General features: G+C 53.8%; 5 protein-coding genes; 3 read left to right on the top strand and 2 right to left on the bottom strand.

Moving 5' to 3' along the window:
• The window catches only part of CNAG_03321 (vacuolar protein sorting-associated protein 9), a 2,998-nt gene extending 1,643 nt beyond the window's left edge, over positions 1–1,355 (top strand). The window contains exons 6-8 of the mRNA XM_012195524.1: positions 1–54; positions 138–851; positions 913–1,355. The exon at positions 1–54 is cut by the window's left edge and continues 58 nt beyond it. Coding sequence (XP_012050914.1) covers positions 1–54; positions 138–851; positions 913–1,129 — 985 coding nt within the window. The 3' untranslated portion in view covers positions 1,130–1,355.
• Positions 1,165–4,074, bottom strand: CNAG_03320 (mannose-1-phosphate guanylyltransferase). XM_012195787.1 has 7 exons: positions 4,022–4,074; positions 2,712–2,898; positions 2,452–2,673; positions 2,080–2,407; positions 1,895–2,023; positions 1,432–1,843; positions 1,165–1,376 (listed from the first exon to the last, which is right to left on the bottom strand). Exons 2-7 carry the CDS (start codon positions 2,785–2,787, stop codon positions 1,335–1,337), a joined length of 1,209 nt encoding a protein of 402 aa, XP_012051177.1. The 5' UTR covers positions 2,788–2,898; positions 4,022–4,074; the 3' UTR covers positions 1,165–1,334.
• Positions 2,942–6,674, top strand: CNAG_03319 (phospholipid binding protein). XM_012195523.1 has 4 exons: positions 2,942–3,129; positions 3,177–4,284; positions 4,347–5,749; positions 5,797–6,674. The coding sequence occupies exons 1-4, from the start codon at positions 3,004–3,006 to the stop codon at positions 6,421–6,423; spliced, it is 3,264 nt and encodes a 1,087-aa protein (XP_012050913.1). The 5' UTR covers positions 2,942–3,003; the 3' UTR covers positions 6,424–6,674.
• A 56-nt stretch (positions 6,675–6,730) lies between these two features.
• Positions 6,731–8,029, top strand: CNAG_03318 (hypothetical protein). The gene is made up of 2 exons (XM_012195522.1): positions 6,731–7,628; positions 7,691–8,029. Exons 1-2 carry the CDS (start codon positions 6,785–6,787, stop codon positions 7,720–7,722), a joined length of 876 nt encoding a protein of 291 aa, XP_012050912.1. The 5' UTR covers positions 6,731–6,784; the 3' UTR covers positions 7,723–8,029.
• CNAG_03317 (AP-1 complex subunit mu-1) lies at positions 7,979–9,877 on the bottom strand. XM_012195521.1 has 9 exons: positions 9,821–9,877; positions 9,748–9,773; positions 9,531–9,690; positions 9,404–9,471; positions 9,220–9,350; positions 9,007–9,151; positions 8,511–8,945; positions 8,221–8,454; positions 7,979–8,155 (listed from the first exon to the last, which is right to left on the bottom strand). Exons 1-9 carry the CDS (start codon positions 9,831–9,833, stop codon positions 8,060–8,062), a joined length of 1,308 nt encoding a protein of 435 aa, XP_012050911.1. The 5' UTR covers positions 9,834–9,877; the 3' UTR covers positions 7,979–8,059.
• Between the last annotated feature and the right edge of the window lie 123 nt (positions 9,878–10,000).

The raw sequence follows: 10,000 nt of genomic DNA, 5'->3' as shown, positions 1-10,000 counted from the left end.
TCTCATCTTTGTCGTCCTCCGTGCCAACCCTGAGAACCTCATCTCCAACCTCGAGTAACGTTGTCTTTTCTTTTAACCAATCTGCATGATTCGCCTTGCTGAAACCGTTTTTTATTTTATTTTTTCCCCGACAATAGATACATCCAACGTTTCCGCAGCCATTCAAAATTACAAGGCGAAGCGGCCTACTACCTGTCTTCCATAAGCGGCGCCATCCAATTCATCGAAACCATGGACGCTTCTTCGCTTTCCAACATCACCCAACCGGAATTCGAATCACATGTGGAGGCTGCTATCCAAGAACTGCCGCCAAGCCCGTCAAGCGAGAAGAATGGGAGCGGCATGCTGCCGCTGTCCGCTGCTAGTTTTAGGACGCCGGCGGCGGCGGAAAAGGACCAAGGTCGGGAGCGGCGGGAACGGGAGCGGGATAGTAAGCTCATTTCACCGTTTGCAGCTGCTACACCCGGGGACGAAGCGGCGCGCCCGTTGAGCATGGCTTCTGCGCAAGCTAGTCTTGAAGGGACGCGGAAATGGTTTGCGCGGACGGGGAATTTGGCGCAGGAAGCGGTTAGCAAGCCGTTGAACGCGATTGGCAAGATTTTGGAAGGTATGAGTCCTGCGGATACGAGGCAAGGGAGCGAGGATGGGAGTGGTGATGAGGATGAGGAAGGTGAAGGCGGAGGTGGAGGGGGGAGAGTTCAGGGGATGTTGACAGTAGGTGAAACGTCGGCTGGGAGAGGACCGGGAGGTGTTTTCCCGAGAGATGTGTTTGGTTCCAGGAGGTTCAGGGCGGTGACGCCAGAGAGTCCATCGAGGAGACCAACGTTTGGCGATGAGGGTATTTCAAGAACGTCCGTTTTTTTTTTTCTTTTTTCTTTCTCAGCGACTGACCGGGGATGGGTTTTGACGCAGAGGAACACCATCTTCAGATATCCTTCCCGACTTTTCCGCCCTTCAGATCCAGTCAAGTATCGACGCTTCCCAAGAGACGTACGCGCAAACACGCCACGCCAACGTGCAGACGTTGCACCAAATGTTTCCTGCGTTGGATGAAGAGATTGTGGAGGCGGTGTTGGAGGGATGTCATGATGATTTGGGATTGGCGATTGACCGATTATTGGAAATGTAGAGTAGTTTCTTTTGATGATGATGATGATTTAGATGGTAAGATCGGGTTACCACTGTGCATGTAAAGCAGTCTATATATGTATTTTAAATAGTGGTTTTTTTGGTACTGACACGTAAAAAAAAAAAAAAAAAAGATTGACCAAGATCTAGGAGACGCGTAGAATACAAGAATGTGGTTTTAGAATTTAGAATTTAGAATTTAGAATTTAGAGAAGAACTTGATTCGTAGCGTTCTTGGTGAGCGTTTTCTGCAAGGCTGTCAGTCGGGGGGGACTCGCAATCAAAAAAAAAATAGACACGCACGTTGGGAAGGACGATACAGCTCCTGACCATTGTTTCCGGCGCCAACGAAACTTCAGACGCCAAAATGGTGACGCTAATCTTGCCCTTGACTTCCCTGTCAAACTCTTGTTCACCATCGACTCTTGACCACGCGCCGATATGGGAATTGGTGCCGACGATACTATTCAATGCACAGCTGTGTTTTTCCAAAGTCGATCCTTCGAGGACGATGGCGTCCTTGATTCGAACGCCTTGGCCGACGGTCACGTTGGGGCCGATGGCGACGTTGGGGCCGATCTTGGCGGAGGGGTCGATGGTGGCAGAGGGGTCGATGAAGGTGGGCGGGATGATGTTGGGGGCGTGGGGGGCGAGGAGGGACGGGTTGGTGAGTTTGTAGTTGGAGAGGTAGAGGGCAGTGGCCGTCACCGCGGAACTGTCGGGCGTCAAGTCGGGTTGCAAGGAAAATACAAAGAAAAAGACTCACGCGGCGGTCTTGATTTGTCGCCAGAAATCATGTGTCTGGTAGACGTACATTTTCCTAGCGGCAGCCAGGGGCACAATCACATCTTGCTCGAGACGAAGGATCTCGTCAGGCTTGACGAGGGGGTCTTCCCTGTAGAAGCGGCCAAGTCAAGTCGAGTCGAGTCGCGCTATACGAAAACAACTCACGCGGCCCGAGCCGTCTTTTCATCCATCGCGACCTTGATCACGTCAAAGAGAGACTTGTCAAAGAGGTAGACGCCGCCGTTGACTATATTGGAGATCCAGCCTTCGGGCTTTTCGACGTAGTGGACCATCTGGTTGGTCTCTGGGTCAGTGACGATGCAGCCGTACTGGGTGGCGGTCTCCTTCTTGACGTTGACGCCCATGATGGTGCCGGTGCCGCCGTGGGCGGTGTGGAGGTCGAGCATCTCGGCAAAGGGAAAGGAGCAGCAGATGTCAATGTTGCAGATGAAGATGTGCTGCGGGACGGGCGGGCGGAGGACCGAGTCGCGGACTGGGAGAGTCAGCATGGTTCAGAGGGGGGCAGGGGAGACTGACAGTGGTAGAGGCCGCCGGCTGTGCCGAGGGCCTTGTACTCGCGGAGGTAGCTGATGGCGATGTTGGGGAACTCGCGCTTGGCCTCCTTGACGAAGCCGGCCATGTGGGCGTCGTCGTAGAAGCCGACGATGATGACTTCGGTGAGGCCGGGCACGTTGGAGAGGGCCTGGAGGGGGTGCCAGATCATCGGCTTGCCTGCGATGGGCAGCAGGGGTTTCGGGCCTGCGGCAGTCAGCGGGGGGCGGGGGGGAGTGACTCACAGTCGAGGGTGAGGGGCCGCATACGGGTGCCCTTGGAGGGGCCGCCTACGAGGATGACGCCTTTGGTGCTGGGCATGGCGGGGGGGAGGGGGGAGGGGGAGTTGAGAGTCACAGCTGAGATGCGATCGATATATCTGGCGTGGCACAAGGCGAGAGCTTATTCCCCCGCCCTGAGCTATCCCAGATCCTAATCAGATTAGGAACACTTTCTAATGCCCTTTCCTAATCCGTAAACGTTCCTTGCTTCTTCCACTCCCCCTCCCTCTTTCACTCCCCCTCCCCCCCACCCAGCATGGCGCTCACAGTCCGCGCCATACACACCTTTGTCGCAGAGCACGGCGACGAGCTCGACTTCCACGCCGGCGACCACATCGTCGTCCTTGAGAAAGACGAGGCCTTTGGCGACGGCTGGTGGAGAGTGAGTACCCCCCTGCGTCCCCCGCCCCGCTCACCATCCTCCTCTAGGGACGGAATCCAAAGGGCGAAGAAGGCCTCTTCCCGGCAACCTACATCTCCGAGTCTCCCGAGCCCGCCTCGCCCGCCTCGCCCGCCACCCCAGCGAAGACAGAGACCCCGCCGGCGCCCGCGGAAAATCCCGTCAACGGCAAGCAGCCGTCCACCAAGCAGCCCTCCATCCACACCCAGACACCTCCCGCGGCCATCCCCGCTCCAACCCCAACGCCGCCTCTCCCCCAAGCCGACGATCCCGCCCCCGGCGCTTGGCCCGCCGACAACAGCCTCGCCGTCCCCGACATCCCCATCCCCAACGAGTCGCCCAAGGGCACGACCGATGCGCAAGGCGGCATCCTCGAGTCGGCGACAGCGTCTGCCGGTGCCGCCGCTGCGAATGTCGGCAACGTCATGAACCGCACTATAGGTGACATCCAGGATGCCATCGAGTCCTATGCTCGACCCGAGAGCGATGACGAGCACGAGCACGCAGAGTTGGGTATCGGCCAGGATGCGAGAGCAAAGCTCGTCGAGCAGGCGAGACTCGCCAATGAGAAGCGGGAAAGGGACGAGACTGGGTTTGTCTACTCGGACGAGAGCGAAGATGAGGAAGAAGACTTTGGAAAGGGCTTGCCTCTGGTCACCAAGTCCAGGACAAGTATCGTAAGTATCGGGACAGAGTCGCAGGACGTGAACGGTTTTCATGATGAGCCTGTTGAAACGCTTCCCGCCGAGCCGAAAACCATCGAACCTGCTCTGATCCCCGCACCTATTGTGGCCACTTCCACTGCGGCCGCTACTGTCCCTGGCCCAGCCGCAACGCCCAAACCCGAACCCGAATTGACTCCTCTCGTACCCACCTCTTCTGACCAACGCGAGCCATCTGTCGGCACTCTCCAACCAGCATTCATCCCCGCCACCCCTCCACTTGTCCAGACGCCTACTACTCTAGGTGCCATCACCCCGACTCCTCTTGCCCAAAACGCCGCCGCACCACCGAGTTCAACGTCCAACCGTTCGTCCAGCATCCCGGCCAAGCCACCGACCAGCTGGACTGTGGACGATGTGGTGTCTTGGGCCCAGGCAAAGGGCTTTGACGACAGTATCTGTGACAAATTCAGGGGCAAGTATCTAAATCTTTAAAAAAAAAAAAAATCCATTTGTGCTAACGATTTTTTACGACAGAACACGAGATCTCTGGTGATGTCCTACTTGAACTCGACGCCAACCTCCTCAAAGAGCTCGACATCCCCGCCTTTGGCAAACGTATGCGAATCGCAGCCGCCATCGCCGAGCTTCGACGTCCGTCCTCCATGGTCTCTTCGTCCTCCCAGCAATTCTCCCCTTCTGGCTTGCCTACCCACATGTCGCCTGGCGTTTCATTGCGCGGCATGAGCGCTCCCCCATCTTCATACAGTGTCGGTGTCGGTGCAAGTCAACCTTTCCCATCTACTCCTCCCCTGTCTACTCCCCCTATGCCGAGTCATTCAGAGGAACAGGGTGCATACGGCGCATGGGCTCATCATCCGAGGAAACACAGCGGAAGCGCGCACACTGCGCCTCTTATCATGGAATCTATCAACGAGAGTGGCTCCCAGCCCCAGCCCCAAACCCAAGCCCAGCCAGCAGTGAACAAGACCACTTCTAATCGCTCCTCCCAACCCCCTCCTTCGTCCAACACTGCATCCAGCTCAGTCCGCGCTACAAGCACCACCACCGCGGCAAGCACACCCGTCAGTCCCGTCACCGCCGCCGGCTCTACCGTCACCAAACGCGATTCCCTCGGGTCTCTCGGCCACAAGCGCGGGAAACCTAGTGTAGATTCCAAAGATCGACTGAGCTTTTTCGGAAGGAACCGGAAACCCCCTGCACCCCTGGCCGGTGCCGGTGCTGCCGGTGCTGGCTCGCCCACTACAGGGGAGCACCAGCAGGGAATGAGATCGTCGTCTTCAAGGCTTGGGTTTGGGAGTAGTAAAGTACATCAGATGCAGCCTGCCAGTCCGCAGAACAAGCGCGTCTCGGGCCCTACCCCTATCGCTGTATCGACAGGCGGCGCAGCCTTGAAACAGATCGGTACGCCCGATCACGCCGGCTACCTCAAAAAGAAGGGAGAGCGGTACGGCGGGTGGAAATCCCGCTACGTCGTCCTCAAAGGTTCAACGCTCTACATTCTCAAATCCGAACATGCCGACAGTCTTAAAGACCGGATCGACCTCCTCCACACCCACCGAATCATGGCGGACGAAAATGCAAACCCTGGTTCGTACGGTTTCCGTCTCGCCGCGAGTACCGGGGCTGGTGGTGCCGCTGGTGCTGCTGGTGGTGCTGGTGGTGGTGCAAAGAGCCACTCCTTTTCGTCGAGCGAGCAAACGGTAGTGCGGGGGTGGATGAAGGCATTGTTAAAGGCTACGATCGCGAGGGATTACACCAAACCGATCACGAGCTCGTGTAATATCCCGACGATACCGCTTGCAGAGGCCCAGGCGCTTGCGCCGAGACCGCCTAGTCCCGCGACCAGAGCGGCTATGCAGCGCGCTACCAGGAGAGAGAATCCAAACCAGTTGACTCCGCACGACGCTAATATCTTGGTATGTTTTCTTTTGTGCAATCCTTTGTAAAAACTGACCATTGTTAGATGAGTTTGGATACGACTTCTGGGGAAAAACGTCGTGCGAGCCAGAACCTTGGTGTGGGTGCGTCCCCAGCTCGACCGAGTAGGGATATGAGACGCCCTTCTAGCAACTTTAGCCAGAACACACAAAAACCCGCGTCTAATGCTGGTGCTGGTGTTGGTGCTGGTGCTGGCGCTGATGGTGTTGCTCCTCTTGGTGCGGCTGCCGCTCCTGTGACTAGCCAAACCAGCAGCGGTGGCGCTCCCGGCGCTCCCAGCAACGTCTCCACATCAGAAGCCCCCCAGCTTCTTGAATGGGTCAACACCCATCTCCCAGCGACCTACCCGCGCACGACTCTTTCCCTCCCTGAATCCTTCGTCTCTGGCGAAATCATCTTTTCCCTCGTCAAATCTCTTTCTGGCGTCGAGCCTAGCCCCCCCGTCTCTCCTGCAGCTTTCGAGCGCGAAGCCGATGGACAGCCGGGGTTGGGTGGGTTGATAGCGATGATGGATATGCTTGTCGATGCGGGTGTCAAGATTGACGGGATTAGTATTAATGAAGTCAGGGTGGGGGATAAGAATGGGGTGGTGAGATTGTTGAAGAGCGTGCAGGATTGGTATGAAAGTGGACAGGCGGGTGTGCAGTCATAAAGGGGGAGTTTTGAATATCTGGATAAGAATCGGTGATAGGGGCCGGAGGGGGAAGGTGAAGGGGGACAAAAACAAAGAACAAAAAAAAAAAAGGGTCTGCATATAATAGTTACTTTCATCTTGCTTATTATAAAAATTATACAGTTGATTTTCAAAAAGGATGTGAACAAAATGGGCTTGCCTCGTAAAAAAAGATGGTGGAATGGTATAATAAGAGATTAGATAAGGGCGTTTTGGATTTTACAGTTTCGGCCGACAGCGATGAGACAGTGCGTGCGTGCGTGATTGATAGACTGTCATTTATACTACGAAACTATCTATAACGAGTTCCAGATACAAGACATCTGCACTCAGCAGCAGCATGTCACAAACCTTCTTGTCTGGTTTCCACTCCCTCTCTTCTGATATCCAGCAAAAAGTGTACGATCTTGTATGTCAAACGCCCACGCCTGGCTTGATACGGACATGTCGATCCCTCTACAATACCCATGTCCACTATTTGTATCAGGATGTGGTGCTTGACAGGAAAAATGTGGTAAATTTCTTCTACCCTATCCTCCAAGATGAAGAAGATGAAGATGAAGATGAAACGCCAGCGGTAGACTGGGATGATGACCCTCCAGAGAGGTGGTCACGCAAGGAAAGACAACAAGTCTTCCAGCTCAATCGATCCGACCCGCCGCCGGGATGTATAGCCTCTTTCCGACCAGCCGCCCGCAAGTTACTGCTTCTCAACGAAATGTCGAGCATCACCTTTGTAGACGAAGAAGCAGTGTATCAAACTGAGCGAGCGGCGCTTCTTTACTACAAGATGAATGGGTATGCGAGCGTGAAGGCTATAACGTCCTGCGGTGGGTATGTGCAAGAGGTGCTCTTCCTCAGAGCTGACCACATTGTGTTTGGGGCGGATGTGGTAAAGCACATGGTGGGATACGGGCCGGGTTGGGCGGAAAAGGTGCGGAACTTGAGCTATGCGTTCCGTGGCCCTACGTGGGTGCGGCTCGAGACCCAAGAGGATGTTATGGAGGAGGAGCAGGCGGGGGAGGCGGCCGAGGCGTGCATGCACGGGGCGCTGATCCACCTCGGGTGTGTCGAGCTAGAGCGGCGTGTCATCAAGAACAGGGCGCAAACAACGAAGGTTGAGCTATTGACTCGCCCCTCGTCAAACAAGCCCGACGGCCAAATTCATTCGGTCCCATCAAAAAGTGAGTTTCCATCAGTCACCTCATACGGTCCTTCCTCCCTGACATATGCTGCACTCTGATAGGCTACCACAGATGGCAGTCTTTGAAGCGCTAGCATCCACCCAGATGACCCAGCCACCCAGGTATCTTGCTTTACAAGTCTCACCTACCAGCTTGCCTTTGTGCATGCCCCAGCTTTTGCAACGATGCACCCAAGTTGGCGGGAATGGAGAGCTGGGTGCACAAGTAGGCCGGTGGAAGAAAAGAGGTTGGACGGATTGCTGGATGGATGATCCATAGTTTGACAGAATTGTGATTAAACTTCATTCCTGGCAAGAATCATTTTATTACCCTGCAAACAACTCGTCATTCCAAAAGGAGCGTATAATTACATGCATTCATCCCGTACATCTATCCCAAAAGACAACTCTATGCCGCCGTAACTAAAACTACTAGACGCCCGTTAAAGGCGCAGTTTTTGCGTCTGTGATTGTCCTCAACACGTAATCGTCGCCATTCTGAGTGATATATCTGACCCAAGGAAGAGCCTGTCACAGATTAGATCCAGTCAATTTTCGGGTCTGTGCGACAAGATGAGAGAATAGACACGTACCTTGTAACCAGACTTTTCCACAATTTTAAGATATCGTACTTGTATACCAGAAACGGTAAAGTAGGGAATTTCAAATTTCACGGATATAGGTGCGCGCTTATCAATTTCCTCATTCCTAACGCTCGGAAGACCAAAGTGTGCCCGCATAAGATAATCTCTTCCCCCGGCAAGTTGCTTTATTTTCCACACAAACGCCGACTTTTCTGGTGCGTACACTACTGATCCGACGGATGCCTGATTTTTGGGTTAGAATTATCCAACAATCCGCTGTTTAAAGGGTAAAAGCTTACTCTGAACTTTGGACTGTCCGCATCATCCGGCACAGGCACATAAATTTCCACATTATTCGCAGTACTCCTTCTCTTGAACTGCCCCTTGATCTTGACCATATACTCCACTCTAGATCCTCTGTGACTCTCCACACTAGCTTCGACAAACACTAGCGGCTTCACCGGTGTCGAGAGCCTATAGCTCATGAGCTCAAACTCTCCATCAGGCGGGATGAAAGAGATGGTTCTGTCATTTTCAAATCGAGATAGTCGGACACATTGGTGGAATTTGACATCTTCCATTTCGATCGATTTTCCTCGCGCGGCACGGCCAGTGGTTTCGAACATGACCTTGTCATTAAGGCCTAGACGGAGTTCGGGCATACCGGAAAGGTAGCATTTCATCTTGACAGCACCGAGAATTTCAGAGCGAATGACATTGCCGGATGCATTGACCTATCAAAGCGGTCAGTTTCCCCGGGGGAGTGCGATGGGACATGAAGTGACAGAGACGTACGAGCAAGTTGACACTTTCCACGACATCGAGAAACACTTCATTCTTCCTATACCTAATTCCTTCTGAACGCCATGAGACGGCATTGGTGACGGCCATAGGTGGCCGGACTTGCACTTCAAGTTTGTGAGATTCTTGAGTAATGTACCTGTCCTCAAAGAGTCAGTCCAACGCACCAACTATGCGGCACTCCAAAAAGGAAAAAAAAAGACCTACTCTTGCAAGATCTTGCTCTCTGTAGTTTGGGGATATCCAAAATCCATCATCTCATCCAATAGCTCGTAGATGATCACAAAGTTGTCTCGAATCGATTCTTCTTCAAGCTCTTTAAAGTACTCTGTGAGGACCTGCAGGTATGGTCAGCTCCGCCGAATCCCGTTGTGACAATGAATGGACTTTCAGAGCAAAGTCGATGGAGGAAAAAGATGACTTCAACGGCGTTGCTATTCTTCTTTGAGAGCGCCAACACTAAGACAGCACATTTAGTTCCACCGTCTTCCTGACCATCTCCAGCACACACTGCTCACAATAAAGATTGTTATGCCTTATATGCATGTAATTGACTCCTTCGTCACTAAAACAAGGTGTCACGGGCACATTTTCTTCTTCCATTTCAAGAATGAGGGGCAGGAATCGTTCGATGTAGGAAGGAGGGACATCATCGCGGTATGAGCGTTGGATAAGGGACTGTTGCGAGGTTCGCGGTTAGTGGACTGGCAGGGAAGGAGACAGGTTAATACGGACCTTGCCCTTGACGTCGAGGATTGCGACTGTGGATTGTCAGCTAGATACATGGCAGGGGAGGCGATGGACGTACCGAGACTGGCCATGGCGTTGTGGTTGCCGGTGAGGGGGACGGAGAGGGCAGAATGGGAAGCAGCGTGAGATTACGAGTGGGCTGGAATATGGCAATCTCAACCCCCGCGTCACAACCACCATCTCCCATGTTTATTTGGTATCCCACTTAGACTGGCAGGCACATTTGCCCGCCTTTACG

Source organism: Cryptococcus neoformans, chromosome 8 (assembly GCF_000149245.1).
Source record: "Cryptococcus neoformans var. grubii H99 chromosome 8, complete sequence".
Classification (NCBI taxonomy): Eukaryota; Fungi; Basidiomycota; class Tremellomycetes; order Tremellales; family Cryptococcaceae; genus Cryptococcus; species Cryptococcus neoformans.
The sequence above is the reverse complement of the archived record's forward strand: the minus strand, read 5'-3'. Positions and strand labels throughout refer to the sequence as shown.